Genomic DNA, 17,816 nt, shown 5'->3' with positions numbered 1-17,816 from the left:
CTGACTTATGGCTTAGAGAGTAAGGACCTAGTAATACGTTCTCAAAATCCTGTTCTGTCTGACCATTTTTTTAATAACCTTTGAGTTTACATTAACTGACTACACAGCCACTGAGTATAAATTTCATTTTAGCAGGTGTCAGAAAACACTGTAACCAAATTTAAACAATCTCTTCCATCAATGTTTTCCTCTGTCTTGCAGTAATGCATCTGAGAAAGAGGGAAAGCTACGCTCAGTAAATCCCTCCACTCTGGTGATGGGAGCGAAGGTGGAGACGGGCGCCTTCAGCTTACCAGTTCCGGCTGCAGCCTCGTTCCAGTAGGATGTCACTGCTGGGAAACGAGGCCAGATGGGGTCAGTGCGGCGAGCCGGGGTGGAGCCAAACTTTCCCGCTAGATCATCCGATCTGGGCGGGGGAAGGAGAGGGATGGAAAGTCCCTTTGTGTCAGCCGCTTCCTAGATTATGCCGGGGCAGCTCCGAGAGGAGGGCACTGACAGCTGGGATAGGTGTGTTCACCGATGCGGAAAGGCCCGTGGGGGGTGGGAGTATCCACCCTGCCTCCCCTGTTCCAACACTATGCTCTCCAGGAGGGAATACTGACATCGCCTTTTCTGGAGGAATCATCCGATTCGCTCCGTGACTCAGCGTCAAAAAAGGCGATGGCGTCATCCAGCGAACAATCCCCTGCCACGGAAAAACACTCCTCGATGTTAGCCTTGAACAAGGCTCTCGTCTCTGCTTCTCCTCAGGAGGGAGGAGGTCACAGAGAAGGCAGGAGGAAGCGAGGTCGGCGTGACGGGGACCCAGGCATCTTTCGCAGATGTCGTGCCAGTCAAAGCTCAAAATGTAGCCAGTCTGGCAGGATGGGCACAGGCGGATGGTGCTGGGCATCTTCTTCTCGAAAAACAGTGCTTGTTGCTTGCTGGAGAAAAAATGGGAGCCAATTGCCCGGTCCCACTGTAATTTATACCGGGGGTGAGGCCCACACAGCAGGTGGGCGTGGACTAAAGTTTTCAGTGCTGTGCTGTGCGCGAAGGGATAAACCCACTAGCGATAGCCTTAAAGGGCGAAGCCTATACGAAATAGAACTGCTTCATGCATTTATCACATCTTGGCTGGTCCATTGCAATTGTTTACTGTCTGGGTGTCCACAAACCTCTTTAAAAAGTTTTCAGCTGATCCAAAATGCTGCTACAAGAGTTTTAATGAGAGTTGATAGGAGAGATCATATCTCTCCAGTTTTAGCGTTTCTCCATTGGCTCCCTGTCAAATCCAGAATAGAATTCAAAATCTTACTTCTAACCTACAAAGCACTCAACAACTTAGCTCCAGCCTACATTACAAATCTTATTGTTCCGTATTTTCCCAACAGAGCACTTCACTCTCAGACTGCAGTCTTACTTGTGGTTCCTAGAGTTTCCAGAAGCAGAATGGGAGGCAGATCTTTCTGTTATCAGGCTCCTCTCTTGTGGAACCAAATTCCAGTTTCTGTTTGTAAGGCTGACATATTGTCCAGTTTCAAGACTTGGTTTAAGACTTTCCTTTTTGATAAATCCTATAGTTAGGGTTGTCTTGGATTTCCTGAGCTATCCCTTAGTTATGCTGCTGTAGGCTTATGCTCTATTTACACATACACGATGGGGGGAAACGTAGGTTCTTTCGTATGTTAATTAGAGGAAAAGATTTGCGTTGACACGGTCGCATTTGGGTTTACATGCATCCGGAGGATTCCCCCTCGCCCTCCCGAATCTGCTGTAGTTACCATGCCAGGTCATTAGATGGCGCTGTGAATTTTGTACCTTCACCTAATGTGCAAAATATATTCCATCAGTCGTAGTTCTAAAAGCACTGTCCGCCGCCATGTTGATAGAAATATAGCGTCTGTCTGCGGGTGCGTATGCGCATGTGGTTTAACACAAAGCCTCAGCGGTAGATGTTTACATTATCAGCGGGGGGTCAGCGAAAAACCTCCACTCTGGAAGGCGGTTTCAGAAACCTCTGGATTCAAAGAGGGGGGCCACTGGTGTCGTGTAAATGATCAGCAGAACTGCAGAGAGAAAGCTGCAGATGCACTCAAAATACGTGCCGTGTAAACGGCCCCTTAGACTGCTGGAGGACATAACGCCCACATTTCTTCACTATGCTACTGTTTTTACTTACTCTGCACAACCTCTTTTGTATTTGTAATGTTTTCTATCCTTGACATGTGTTTTTGTCTTTCTTCCAATAGGACGTACACCTGCACCTACCTGGTTTTGCTGGAGGTTTCTTCCTTTTAAAAGGGAGGTTTTCCTTTCCACTGTTGCCTTTGCGTTTGCTCAGGATGGGAGACTGCAAGAAAGTGAAGATTCAACTAGTCTGCTGGCTTTCTTAGAGAACTTTATTAATTGGTTTTTGTATGCGAGTGTTTTTGTACAGTGCCTCAAGACAACTTCTGTTGTGATTTGGTGTTATATAAATAAACTGAATTTAATTTATTTATTACTTTATGCATTGAACTTTTTCACAGTTTGTGCATACATAAAATCAGGCACTATATCCCATTCACAATTATTTCAGGTATTCAAGTACCATTTTCTACTTTTGTGCGTTTTTTTTTTTTCATTTAGACTTTATTTATCCAGGTAGTCTCATTGAGAGAACTCATTTTCAAGAGAGACCTGTTTAGGGAGCAGATGGTGGGGGTTGGGGGCCTTGCTCAGGGGCCCAGGGTGGGGCGAATGAGGGTGGAGGGAGGTGTGAGTGTTTCACCTTTTCCACCCACATTTTGATGTTGACGGTACCAGGAGGTGAACCTGCGACTTTCCGATCACAAGCCCATCTTCTAACCTCTGCGCAACCTGTCCCCCCAGTTTTATTTTAGCTGATTTTAGTTTTAGTTGATTTGTATATACAGACATTAGTTTTAATGGTATTTTATGTTGTGATAGCAGAACGTGCTCAATGTGCAGTGTCAGAAGAATGGCGGCAGAGCACAGCTGGAACAGAGGTAGATGTGAACACTGTTCAGATTAAGTGTAGATCCACACTAATCGTTGATTAAAGTGAACAAAAAGATTAAACAAATGTATGATTTCAAATAATTTTTAGTCAGATCAAGAGGCCCTATCATGCGGGCGGCTGTGGCAGAGTGGTTAGAGCAGTCGTCCTCCAATGCAAGAGTTGGGGGTTCGAATCCACCAGCAGTCACATGCCCAAGTGTCCCTGGGCAAGACACTGAACCCCTCACTGCCTCTGATGTGTGTCCCATCAGTGTATGAATGTATTAAAGCTCTGATCAGTCTCTTTAGAATGATTTGTTCAATTAGTTATGTAGAGATCTAGTAGAGTGCTGTATGAATGGGTAAATGAGGACACAGATTGTAGTGTAAAGTGCTTTGAGTATCTTGATCAGATGGTGCTATATAAGTACAGTCCATTTACCATAGTAATGAATATACACAAACAAATTTGTTTGATTACATGTTAAGGAACGAGAAGTAGGCCTCAGTGCATCGCAAAATATTGACTTTGTGCATGTGTATTAGTAACTGTAACATGGTCCATGAGACAGTTGCATTTTTCTTTTTTTTTACTTCACACCTACAGAAAGATGATCAGCAGACTCTACTTGCAAAAGCAAGACATATGAAAAACCCCACTTTGTATAAAATAAGATAAAATAAAATAACAGGAACTTAAGGACAAGCAATGTCATCTTGTTAATGAGAGTCTAATAAATATTTACTAAAAAGTTGGAGAAAGTTGTTTTAAGTATGCTGCATTATACTGCCATCTACTGTTTCAGTCACTGGTTACAAGACAATTTCTACACGTGCCAGTTATTATTACTTGAAGCAAAAAAAAAAAAAGAAAGCAAATTTTTTAAAATTACATCAAATTGTTCAAGCATCCACTCGGTGCTGACACAGTTAAAACCTCCCTTCTTTATTCTAGGGAAAGTCAAAACAGTTACTGAAGGATGAAGACTGATTCTTCTCAATTTTACATGTAGGTTGTGAATTAACAAGTTGACAGTTCTGGTCCATTCTGCTTTCATTGCAGTTTTTTGTGGGACTTTGAGTAATTTTCTGATGTGGTTTTCAAAAACCCACCATACCACTTTATTTATAAAGCACTTAGAACAGCAGCAAGGCCAATTAAAGTGCTGTACAGGAAAAACAAACATGCAAAGGACACAGGATTAAAAACATAGATCCAAATGGAAAAAAATAATGCAAAAAGGCTAATATTGTAGAGTACAGACAGGATTAAAAACAAGTTACAAGTCATTTGTGTATCTGAGAGAAGAATTACACATGATTTTGTAGCATTAACTCAAAAGCTGATTATGAATTATTGAACATTTTTAGAGCTTCTCAATTTGCTGCAAATTGCTTTAAAAATTCTGGTTCTTTGTCTTAATATTTCCAAGTTTTGTAGTTTAGGGGAATGTGATTCTTGACCTGCCATTGTGCATCTGTTCCTCTCAAACCCAGCCGGTCGAAGCAGATGGCCACTTGTCCTGAGCCTGGTTCTGCTAAAGGTTTATTCCTCATGAGGGAGTTTTTCCTTTCCACTGTCGCCTTCATGCTTGCTCAAGATGAGAGTTCTGTGATGGAGTTAAATTCACAGCAGTCTGCTCCTCAGATAAATAATGTTAACTTACTTTATGTACATTAATATTTCTGTTCAGTGTCCTGAGATGACTTCTGTTGTGATTTGACGCTATATAAACTGAATTTCTTTTAGTTTTCATAATTTTCTGTAGATAAAACTCTATCTGTAAATTCCCAGTAATTAGAATCCCTGATTTTAAAACCATTGTGTGACTCAAAGTATATTTAGTGAATTTGCAACTCTTACATGATTTGTGTAAGGATATATTGTCCCTCTGTTGTGCATTTTGATCAAATCCAGCATTTGTAGTGGATGTTTGCACATGCACTTTAAATGGGTTTGACTCGCTGCCTAATTTTTTTTAAAATCAGATACAAATATCTGTACTATAGTTTTATGTCTGTCACAATAAGTGATATTTGCAGTGATACTATAAAATGTTTGAGGATACACCTTTCCTATCATCATTTATAGACAGCGCTGTATTGTGATGAAAATGTCTATAATCTGAGATCAACATTAAATAGAAGCATTTGATTAAGGTTTTAGTCATAGTTTAAATTTTTGGCTTCACTCATTGTAAAAAAACAAAAACACGTGAATATATAGGTAGATTCACTAGCTGGCTATATAGGCAGTCCACATCATCATTTTAATGCCTGCGAAAGTTGTAATTTTGCGACTGAAGAGTTAGCAGCTGGTTTCATCTACAGAGGGAGCAACAGCTTTATTTAGAAAAGATGAACAAACTAAAGCAGATCTGTAGTTGCCCCTGTTTTTATTTTTTTGTAGTAGAATAAAAGAAGTTTAAGTGAATTAAACATGTGAAGAGTAAACAGATTAAGTACAATGATTTACCATACCAGCTTTGTTACGAGAACACTTTAAATATACCCACAGGACCAAAGTGTAATGATTGGCAGAACCCAGATTGGTACGATACCAGACTCAGACGTTAGAAAAGGGAACAGTGTTTATTATATACAGTGAGTGTATGTACGCTGGTTCTCTGGAGTGCCTAAGGAGAACAGGGTCAGTAGATCCATTTTAAAGCGATGGTTTGTCGAAGGTAATGCGTTTGTTTGTCTTACAGGTGGAGACGCCGTGGGACAGCGTAGAGTGGGAGATGCTCCAGAGGGGAGGAACAGGTTGGATGGGCAAGGCAGGTCTGGCAGGCGGACGACAGGCAAGGAAACAGGAACAGGATACGAGCAGACAGGATACTGCAGGCATAAAGAACAAGGTAAGTCTAATCACTCAACTTACAGATTTCAGGCTAAAGGCATAAATACCAAATAAGGCTCAATGCTCCAGCGTCCGGTCACACTTGGCTGCAGCCTTAAGTAGAGGCGTTCCTCATCAGGTGGATGGCCGTCAGCTGTTGTTAATTGGTCGGCCATCTTGGAACAGGGCTGCAGACAGGGAGATTCCTACACAAAGTGCTGTACACATAATAAAACAATCATACAGTCAGATAATAAAAAAATGATTAAAATAATTAAAAGTCAACATTTAAGATGGTGTCAAAGGCCAGGGAGAAGAGATTTGTTTTCAGAAGGGATTTAACATCAGACAAGGACGAGGCCTGTCTGATGTTCAAGGGAAGGTCGTTCCACAGTTTAGGAGCTGCCACAGCAAAAGCACGGTCTCCTCTGAGCTTACGCTTTGTCTTCGACACACTCAGAAGCAGCTGATCACATGACCTGAGGGATGAGAGGGCATGTAGGGATGGAGCAACTCAGACAGATAGGGCGGGGCAAGTCCATCAAGAGCTTTAAAAGCAAATTAAATAATTTTAAAATGAATCCTAGAATGTACGGGCAGCCAGCGCAGGGAGGCTAAAACAGGAGAAATGTGGACAAACTTTCGTGTGCCGGTTAAAAGCTGTGCAGCAGCATTCTGTTCCCTCTGAAGCTGAGAGATATACCACTGATTAGAGTACAGTAATCCAGAGTGGTCACACAGGCGTGAGCTACTGTTTCGAAATGTCGCTGAGAAAGAAACAGCTTTACTTAAGCCAGCTGCCGAAGATGGAAAAACCTAGTTTTAACAACAGCTCTGATGTGATTTTCTAACTTTAGTCCAGCATCGACTTTGATCCCTAGAAGTTGGCCTGATATACTGGGCCAAGGAATCAACATCTACATTGGGAGTATCAGCTTCCAAAGACCATCACCTCAGTCTTGAACTTCAAGAAGTTCACATCCATCCACGCTTTTATGTCCTCCAGACATGAAAACAGCACAGAGAGTTACAGTCCTTTTTCTTTAGTGGGACATGTATCTTTGTATCATCTGCATAACAATGAAAGGAGATTCCATATTTCCTAAAAATAGAGCCAAGATGGAGCAGGTACAGCATGAAGAGGAGGGGGGCTAAAATGGAGCCCTGCAGTTTACAGCAACCTTATCAAAATTCCAACTCATACAAAAGCTAAATGATGGTATTAGTGAGCTTGTTTAGGATGTCACACCCATGGAGCTCAAGCTTTACCTGCAGACTCTTTGAATTGCTCGTTGCACACCTGTTAGCAGGTTGTCTTGTAAGCTATCTCCTAAAACACAACGTCTTCCACACTCACACCACATTACTGGCATCAATATGTTCGATTCTGTAAAATACTGCAAATAGTACAACTTAATTTATGGTTCAGTTTTGTCCACCCACATCACCAAATCCCTTAAAGAAAATATCAGAAGGAGGGAACTCAGTTCCTAACAACCCCCCACTGACATCCTTTGCTATTTCCCTTTCTCACTTGCTGTTTTATTTTTAGCTGTTAAACAACTGGTCTCCTAAAAATGGGCCTGTCCTGAATGGGTTGGGGAAGAGGAGCACGACTATGTATGGTATCCACCCTCAGAATCACACAGGCCTGACAGCTCTCTGCTTTCCCCTTTGTGTCCACACAGAGGGCATGACGGTGTAATCAGAGAACGGGGGAAAGTTTTTAAAAAATTGTTGGATTTCTTTGGGGTATGCCTAAAAGCTTCCACTGACAGATTGCATTCTGCTTCTTCCTGGAGGATTTCCCCTATCCCTTTGCAGGCGTTGGCCAACTGTTCCTGCAGTTTCATTCACTGAATCCAAGTCATCCTGTGGAGGTGTGAGGCAGCTTTGGACCATGCGCTCCCTGTGGTTGTTCCTGCTCCCTTGCCTGGGCCTTGTGAGTGTGGTGCCGGCCGAAAGAGGTTTGGAGTTCCCACAGTACGATGGGAAGGACCGCGTTCTTGACATCGACGACAAGAACTACAAGAGAGCCCTGAGGAAGTACAGCATGCTCTGCCTGTTCTACCATGAGCCCATAGCAGACAGCAAGGAGCTGCAAAAACAGCACCAGATGACGGAGCTGGTGCTGGAGGTAAAGAAGGATGAATATATATCTAAATTTAAAGGTTTCCAGTGAAAAGTGGCAATTAGTTTTTCACTTTGTTTTTAGACATTCTCCAAGATCAGCAACTCTAAGAGCAAAAAACAAAAGATGCAGCAGCGTCGCTTTAGATTATTTTAGCCTAGTTTATTGTGTATTTTCATCCAATAAAAAATGCATTAGCTGTGATCATCCTGTGGCTTTTTGCTGCTGTCAAGAAGTGGCATGAAATCATGAGTAAATCTGAACTGAAACACACAACTCCCTTCTAAGAGCTGAAGGTGTTTGTGTTTACCTGGAAACTACTTAAAAGATTACCGGTAAATGGATCTCTTGCTGTTTAAATGCCAAATAATGTATAATGTCTTGTTCCTGTTGCAGACAGCTGAAGCTGAGCTCCTTTTAAACTTAGAAGTAATTTGATCCCAAACGGCTTTTCTAGCGGCTTGTTTTACGCATCACAGGTGTGCAGATGCACTTTAACCAGACACCCATAAAACAACATGCAATGAATCTGTAGCTGATCACAGTATAGGGTGAACACCTAACTATTAATGTAAACAGAATAGTTCAGAAATTTTGAATTAGGATTCTGTCAAAAGGTTATAAATAATCAATATCTTACCTGTTGTAGATAGCTTTTTGAATGATCTAGTTTGCAAAAAATAAAATAAATAAAAGCAAAGTTTGATTCTGATATAATTGATGAACAAAAAAGGTAGTCAAGCCATTACGACTTTAATCTTAAAAATGCTTCATAAAAAAAAAATTAAAAAAAGTTTACACGGCTGGGAATTTTGTATTTTGAGTATTCAAACAAAAATGTTGAAATAATCTTGTAAAAAGTGTTTCAGGCTGCATTATAAGTGCTACAGCTAGCTGCTGCTGCCACTGTTTGTGCTTTCAATTAATTATAGGCCTCAGCTGAAAATGTATTTCATTTCTAATAAATAATTACTGCAGTACAATTCAAAGAATTACCAACATTATAGCTTCCAAACTCGATATTTCACATCAATAACTTATTTTGAATATTCTTATCCACATGGGCAAATAAGGCTTGACAAAAGATTTGAACAGCATATCATTTACTAATACTTTTGGTACATATATGCACGTGTCCTTTCATACAGAACAACATTAAAATCCCAAAATAATAAACAATAATTTAAATATTAAACTCTATGTAAATATTTAGCTCCACTGCGTTATTATCAGCCTGATTCTCCACAAGACTGTTAATTTTATCCGCATGTTCCATCCTCGGTGGCAGAAGAGGTCAAACACTCCCACAGCTCTTCTACTGTACTGTGCACAACAAATACCAGAACTATTATATACAGTATACTGTTACTTGGGTTATATTTAGAATGTCTCTGAGTGATTATGTAAATGTATCTCTGTGCCCCTGAGTACCTCTGTCATATTGTCAACTATGTTGCTGCTGTCCATCTTCTGTTCACAGCCTTTTTGGATGTCTTGACTTGAAATCTTCATTCATTCATTCATTCATTTATTTTTATAGCGCTTTACACAACCATGGAGATGGTGACCAAAGTGCTTAACAAAAACAGTAATTAACATGACAACAAATTAAAAGCAAGAAAAACACAACAACAAAAAAAAAACAAACACAAAGAAAACCAGAAATGTCACCACATATTTAAGTACTAAACGCCTGTTGGAATAAAAAAGAGAATCTTAAGAGAAATCTTATGAGAAGAAAATGAAATAGAACAAATGATTTTGTTTGCGACTTGTCTTGTAAGGCTTAAATTATTTCCTTGCAGTTTAAACTTTAACGATATATCTTTCAGCTTGTGGCTCAGGTAATGGAAGAGAAGGACATCGGGTTTGGGATGGTTGACTCAAAAAAAGATGCAAAAGTTGCAAAAAAACTAGGTGAGTATCTTTTTGTTAGTTTTTTTTATGGCAATCTTTGATCAATTAGGATGATTTAAAACAGGGTTCTGTGGAAAGATTATGACAATTAATATCTTATCCATTGCAGATAGCTTGATGAATGGCCTCAGATTGGAATAACAGAGTTTATTTCTTACCATATTGACAAGGTAAAGGCTAGTCTGAGCAGAAAAGGCCAAGATGCACTGTCCTGAAAAAACTTAATCTCCAAGTTTTCAACATTGGTCTTGCAATTACCAATTTATAAACATTTCATCACATGCATTACACAAATGTTCAAGCAGAAATCTGATATTTCTGCTGGTATTATCTCTATATGCACCAGCTAGCTTAAGCTAACTTTATTTGCACTATGAAACAACTACAGATATCAATAGATTTGCTGGTATTCTTTAACAAAAATCAAAATAACACATCGGATGTGATTCGCCAAATAAACTCTTGTTTTGTCTCGTCAGTCCCAGAAACTTAGATACTTTGGGCCTTGCCATCATGCATTTTGGCTAAATCTAGTCAGTTTTTTGCTTGTGTTTTTCCTTCAATAATGGAGCTCAACTGGGTCTTCTATAAAGCCCACTATGATTCAAAATGTGACGAACTGTGCAATCAGCAAGTGACTTGAACCATCTGCGCTACACATCTGATCAACCTGAGGTTACATTTATTTTGTGTCCACCTCCTACGTGGGTTCAATTCCTTAAACTTTATACTTTTTAATATTATTGGCAGTGGTGGTCAGAGGCGCATGGAGCTGCTTGTAAATGATCATGGATATCTATAATCTTCTTTATGAGCTACTCAGATTGCTCTCGCCTTTGTTATCTCTGCTCCATGTTCCGTGTGGTGCACACAGCAATATTAAACTACCCGGTGGCATTTTTGTTCTTTTTAAATAATCTGAACGGCTGATGAAAAGCTTGAAGGCACCTGTGATGCTAATTAAGGTCAAACATGTAATTGGAAGCATGACTATAATTCAAATACCTTTTTAAGTCTAAATCTGTTATACAATTTTAGCACATTTAAAAAAAAGCAAATAAACAATAAATCATTTCTTTTCACGTTTTGCATACTCTCACACACTAAAGGCATGCAGATGTGCAATAGACACATGCTTTCTACTGAATCTATTTTAAAGAGAAACAGAGCATTATTTAAATGAGTTGAAGGGGTATCAACAAATTTATCAGCACCTGTATAAATAAATAAATAAATAAATAAATATAAATATATTTTTTTTTTTTTTTTTTTTTTTTTTTTTTTTTTTTTTTTTTTTTATATATATATATATATATATATACAGAAATTTTATGGTTAATAAAATAGCTTTAACATAAACACTCCCAAACTGAGGCCATTTATAGAACTATCTACAGCAGGTAAGATATTAACGCTTCTTAACCTTTTCTCTGAACCCCACTTTAAACAACTTTAAATATGTCTTTAAGAGTCAAATCAGTCTTCCAAATATATTTTTTCCTTTCATTGCAGAGTTGGAGGAGGAAGGAAGTGTCTATGTTTTCAAGGCTGACAGGGTGATTGAGTTCGACGGGCTGCTGTCTGCTAACACTCTGGTGGAGTTTTTGTTGGATGTGAGTGGATTTGTTTCAGAGCAGATTGCCAGCTGTTAGCATTAATCAACAGCTGTCTTGGATCAAAGGTCGTTTCGATCCCTTCCAATCAACTTTGATTCTCTCTGTCTTTAGCTAATGGAGGAGCCAGTGGAAATTATTGAAAATGCCCTGGAGCTGAAAGCCTTTGACAGAATGGAGGAGGACATTCGTCTCGTTGGTTACTTTAAGAGTGAAGACTCTGAGTGTGAGTGTTTAAGTTTGTAAAATATACGGTCCTTTTCCCCTACTCACTGCCTTTGTTAGATGGCTCAGAGATGGACTTCCTGTGCCCTTCATTAGAACATGAGCCCATTTTAACCTGCTCATCTTCATAAATTTACAGATCCAATTTTACCCTTGCTGCTAGCACAGCTGTCCTCTCACATGCTGGCTTACTCTGAGCTGCAGCTACATCCCATCTGACCATCTGTGGGAACTTTGCAGTCAAAGTTGTGCTACTTCCACCCCCAGTGTGTGACCACAATGACAAGAGAACAATATTTCAATCAATAAATAACATTTCATGAGATGGAAATCTATCTTTGACATTTGGCTCATACATATAAAACAACACAAGTTAAAAATACCACAACACTTTAAAAAGCTTTGCTAACACAATAAAACCAATTCTAAAATACATGATACGTTAAAAACATAAAAACATCTTACCAGACAATGGTTTGTCATGTGAAGCTACATCAGGGGCCTATTAAGAACACCCACAGCAGAGGAAATTATTTACTTTTTGTACCCATTTTTCTTTACAAGAGGAGCTATCAGTCTTCTGCCAGATGGTACCAACCTGAATAATGGTTGCGGTGGATGAGTTGGGTCATTGTAAACCTGCATTGCATTTTTTTTTCTAGATCCTGATGGTACAGGTCTTTAGGTTGCATTTGTTGATGACCAATGATTTTACTACCTTGTTTGACCACCCGGGACAACTTGTTCTGTTTGTTGGCTAGGAGGTTCCCATACCATGAAACAATATTAAAGGAAGTAACACTTTCAACCAGTGACCTGTACACCAATTGCAAGGTATTTTGCTAGCATTAGATGTGCTTAGCTTATATAGAAGGTGAAGATGCTCTCTGGCATTTTTGTAAATACAGTCAGTGTTGAGCTGAAAGGTCAACTTGTTGTCAATTACTGTTCTGAGGTATTTAAATTCAGTTACCTGCTCTACTTCCAGACCTTTTATAACAGAAGGTCCATGTCTGGTGCTGGCTCCTCCCTATCCACCTCCCAGACAAATCCCCTTGGTTTTACTGACATTAAGGTCCAGAAAACTGTCATCAAACCAGGCAGAGTGCTGATCTATGAGCTGGGAGTAGGAGAGACAATTGGTGTCTTTCAGCCCAGCAACTAGGGCTATATCATCAGCATACTTAATAAATGCTAAGCCTTTGTTGTTATGTCGAAACTCGTTTATGTATAAAGAAAATAAAAGTGGTGATAACACACAACCCTGTGGAACACCAGTGTTCAAAACCCTGTAGTCAGATAGAGTGTTATCAACACAGACTTGTTGGGGTCTTTCTCTCAAAAACTATAATCCACAACACAAGATAGCTGCTAACATTTAAATCACACAGGTGTTTTAAAAGAATATGCAGCTGAACCATATTAAAAGCTGATGAAAGCTCCATGAATAATATGCAAACATATGTCTTTGGGTTGTCTACGTGATTATGGGCCTTGTTGAGGAGGAAGAGAGATGCATCCTCTACCCCTCGGTTAGCCCTATAAGCAAACTGCATGGAGTCCATATAGTCAAAAGACATGAGTTACCTGCTCACCAGACACCCCATACATTTGATGTAATGGCAATTGGTCTAAAATCATTCAGTGACTTTGCATGTGTTGTTTTGGGCACCGGGACAATAGTTGATTTATCCATGCTTGTGGGACAAGGCCAGTAAAGATTTGTGCACAACTAAACCTTTGTTTCCTAGATTATGACGCATTTAAAGAAGCTGCAGAAAACTTTCAGCCCTACATTAAATTCTTTGCCACGTTTGAGAAATCTGTAAGTTGCAAACACAAACAATGCTGTAGAGAAACAGGTGCAGTTGACTGACCCCCCTGATGTGCTTCAGGTGGCCAAAGAGCTGACTCTGAAGCTGAACGAGGTAGACTTCTACGAGCCTTTCATGGAGGAGCCTGTCACCATCCCAGGCAAGCCTCACTCCGAGGAGGAGCTGATAGAATTCATTAATGAACACAGACGGTAAACAAACTACTCTGCGTTTATTCCATCCGATTTCTTTTCTTCATTATTGGATTTTTTTTGTTGGCTTTTTGTCCTGATCCTGTGTTTTCACTGTGGCACTAGACCAACCCTGAGGAAGCTGCGTGCAGAGGACATGTTTGAGACATGGGTCAGTCATGAGCACCAATTATACATAATTGATTAGTTTTGTCAAACTTTTATTATAGTTTTGTATATCTCGTTATTTTCAGGAGGATGACATTGAGGGCATCCACATCGTGGCCTTTGCAGAGGAGGAGGATCCTGGTGAGAATGTGTTAAATTATAGAAGACATTTAAAAAGACAATGTGAGACCATTGTCATGCAGCCAGTTAATTGAAAGCACCAAGACATATGTAAAACATTGTCAGAAATAATAGAAAAGCATAAAAACAAATAGAACTCAGTTAATTTAGTCATTAAAACAGCAACAACAAGAAAAAAAATCTCAGTGTGAGCAATGAGTTTAGGAAGTTTATGCTGCTGTTAGTCACTTATTAATCTGGGAAACCAAATCTTGGTTTGGTTGGTCGATAACAACATGAAGGGTTTACATAAATTGTTATTATAATAGAATTGTTAATTGTTATTCCAGATGGTTATGAGTTCTTGGAGATCTTGAAGGAGGTTGCCAGAGAAAACACTCAACTTCCTGAGCTCAGCATCATCTGGATCGATCCCGACGATTTCCCACTGGTGAGCCGCACACATCATTAACGGGAGGAACAAACAGAGATGAGAGAGATATATACATAGATAATAATTAACAAAACAAAACTGAAAAAATGTGTGTGGGTCCATATCTGATGCTGTCTTTTATCCTGCTGACCACTTCCAGCTGATTCCCTACTGGGAGAAAACCTTCAAGGTGGATCTGTTCAGGCCGCAGATTGGAGTCGTCAATGTTACAGACGTGAGCCCCTGACTGCCTGTTGAAAATGATGACAAGTTTCTATGACACAGCCTGATCATTGTGTGTGTGTGTGCGTGTGTGTGCGCACGGTTGCAGGCAGACAGTGTGTGGCTAGAAATGGAGGATGAGGAAGATCTGCCCACGGCTCAGGAGCTCGAGGACTGGATCCAGGATGTTCTCTCTGGCAAAGTAAACACTGAAGATGATGATGTTGATGATGACAACGACGACGATGATGACGATGATGACGATGATGAAGATGATGAAGATGATGAAGATGAAGACGATGATGATGAAGAGGACGATGATGAAGAGGATGATGATTAAGATATAGCTAAAACTAATTAATTACCCAAGAGTTGCCTTCTCTTCAGTCAATTTACTATAAATTTAAATAATTTATCAATAAAAACAATTCAGTACATACTGAATATATTCCTGCTGATAATTAAATATATATATACATACATACATAAAATACACTTAATTATTTATTATTCTGCCTCTGTAAATAAACCTGGGATGGGTTTGGAGATTATAAAAAGAAGAAGCATTTGTACACTTAAACTTCTAAAAGGGATCGGACAACAAATGTTTTTAATAAATGCCTGATAATAATAAAGAACTTTTTAATTCCTTTAACGATGCAGCATCATTTATAGCTTTACAAGTAAAACTATCATGTGACGCTTTGCTCTTCCTCCTTTAGATCTCTATCAGCAGCTGCAAGAAGCAATTAGAGGAGCATGCAGCTCAGCTGGAGGTGCCGGTAACCATGGCAACTTGTTGCTTATTGCAGATGCAACTGGCAATCAAATGGCAGAGAAGCATGTTGAGTTTGCAGTTAATTCTTATTTCTGTTGGCTAAATTTTAAAAAGAGTTCACAATACATTTCCCAACAGACAAATGCAGATTTGCAAACAAATGTAAATATAAAGATTTTTTTATGAGCGGTACTGATTTGTGCTGCCTTTATTCCTCTGGAAACAATAGTAGCACAGAAAATCACACTGACCTGTTATTTTTACTGTATCAAACTCACCACATAAACACTGGGGTGAGCTCTGTGTGCATGCACGCACCTGTTTGCAGACATCTGCCACAACAGAAGTCTGTTGGAGTCAGCCTCCCCACCACCACAGACATCTACACTTCCAGATGCAGGAAGAGGGCCCCCTGCATCATGAAGGACCACACTCACCCAGCACACACACTTTTTGCCCTGCTCCCCTCAGGAAGGAGGTTGAGGAGCATTAAGTGTAGAACCATTAGACTGAGGAACAGCTTCTACCCTGAGGCTGTTAGACTCATGAATATCTAACCAGAATAATCACTGTGAAAAATCACTGTAATTCCACTTGATTGTTGATACGTGCTGCTGATATCCATGTTGCTGATCTCATGCTGCTGATTTATTTCACACTGCTGTATTCATTCGTACTCATCTGCTCACACAGACTCATGTTCGTGCTGCTGTTAGGCGTATTGTTTTTGTACTATTAGTGCTTAGTGTATTCTTAATTTAGCATATTTCTTAGTTCATATATTGGATCTTATTACTGTTTTACTTTACAATTTATACTTTTGTTGGAAATAACTGGGACCCTGTGTACACAATTTCGTTCATGTGGTGGAACGACAAATAAAGAAACCTTAACATTCTAGGCTGAAACAAATGATATGCTTGAGCTTTAAGGATCATTTAGTTCACAAATCAGCCAGTTTGGTAAAATAAATCCGTTTTAGACTCTGAAAAGGTTTAGAAATCAAGTAAATTGTTCAAACAGACCAAAAACATGCATGTTAGGCTGATTGGTAACTCTAAATTGTCCCTATGTGAGAGTGAGAGAGTGAATGGTTGTTTGTCTTGTTTGTCTCTATGTGTCCCTGTGATGGACTGGAGACCTGTCCAGGGTGTCCCCTGTTTCTCACAGTGATGGCTGGACATGGGCACCAGTGACCCCCATGCCCCGAAAAGGAAGAAGTGGGTAAAATATAATCGATGGACAGATGATTGGTTTCCAACATTTTTGGCCACATAAACAAAAAGTCCCGATCCCTATTTAGGGTCTATTAGCTAATTAAAAAACAATCAGAGTACAAAACAATGTAAAAGGTAATTACAAGCATTTATTTACTTCTTAAAAATTTTCCACAGCTGCTGTGGTTGTACACGTTTTTGTTGTATAAAAGAAGACAGGGACAACGTGTGAAACTTGTCAGCTGCTGGAGATTTGGGAAGTGCCATTTATCCATCCCCCCCCCCCCCCCCCCCCCGCACACACACACATATACACACACACACAATTGCAAATGCAAGCTGAGCAGATCCTGTAAATGAAGTATAACTGAGGCACGTGTAGTTCAGAGAAGGTATTTACAACCATCAACACTCATGAACACAACTACACTGTGAGCACAGTAATACTGTCAAAATGTGACACAACAAGCCTCACAAATACAAAAAGTTTATAAAAAGACACTCCAGCTGTTCGGCCACAAACACTCTGTTTCTTTCATGGCAGGCAGGTGGCAGCAGAGCATCAGACACTTCATTCAAACTAAATGATTCATTTTGAACACCTGCCTAAACATTTGCCAGCATGAGAACACAAATAATACATTTTTCAGACGGTCTTATGTAACAGCATCCTTACATCTTTTATGAAAAACCCAGAAATCTGTTCTGAAAAAAGGATCTTTTAGAAATGTGCTTTAATGTCACTAACAGTAAATAAACAACCATAGATTAAATTTTAATTCATTCTTATTATCCTACAACAATGCACATGGCAACACTGAGCTGATCAGTTGTTTTTCTTCACAACTCTGAAGTCGAGTCAATCAAACAAAACAAATACACAAGGTAAAAAATCTTGGACATGGTAAAAAATATTCCAACGATATGCAGTTTTAGTATAAAAAAAAATCACTTGGGCTAATGTGTATTCACATATAAATACTGTACATACTTTTGTAATAAAGAATGATTATAAATAATGGTTATAATAAAAAAGTGGTCCCAGTAAATCAGTTTAAACAGACTCCAGTGTTGACCTCCAAGAAAAGCACTTGACACTTTTATCCTAAATGCCACATTTTGCTAAACAACTGCACACACGGACGCACGCAAACAAAGGGTGA

General features: G+C 39.5%; 1 protein-coding gene across 1 annotated transcript; it reads left to right on the top strand.

Annotated features, from left to right (window-relative positions):
• Nucleotides 1-7,467: 7,467 nt before the first annotated feature.
• Nucleotides 7,468-15,313, top strand: LOC119419183 (calsequestrin-2). Its single transcript, XM_037686494.1, has 11 exons — nt 7,468-7,961; nt 9,788-9,872; nt 11,385-11,485; nt 11,600-11,711; nt 13,462-13,535; nt 13,606-13,736; nt 13,842-13,887; nt 13,970-14,024; nt 14,354-14,454; nt 14,597-14,671; nt 14,768-15,313. The coding sequence occupies exons 1-11, from the start codon at nt 7,725-7,727 to the stop codon at nt 14,996-14,998; spliced, it is 1,248 nt and encodes a 415-aa protein (XP_037542422.1). The 5' UTR covers nt 7,468-7,724; the 3' UTR covers nt 14,999-15,313.
• Nucleotides 15,314-17,816: the final 2,503 nt, after the last annotated feature.

Source organism: Nematolebias whitei, chromosome 13 (genome assembly GCF_014905685.2).
Source record: "Nematolebias whitei isolate Nwh7 chromosome 13, NemWhi1, whole genome shotgun sequence".
NCBI classification, from domain to species: domain Eukaryota; kingdom Metazoa; phylum Chordata; class Actinopteri; order Cyprinodontiformes; family Rivulidae; genus Nematolebias; species Nematolebias whitei.
Note: the sequence above shows the minus strand (reverse complement) of the source record. Positions and strands in the feature narration are given on the sequence as shown.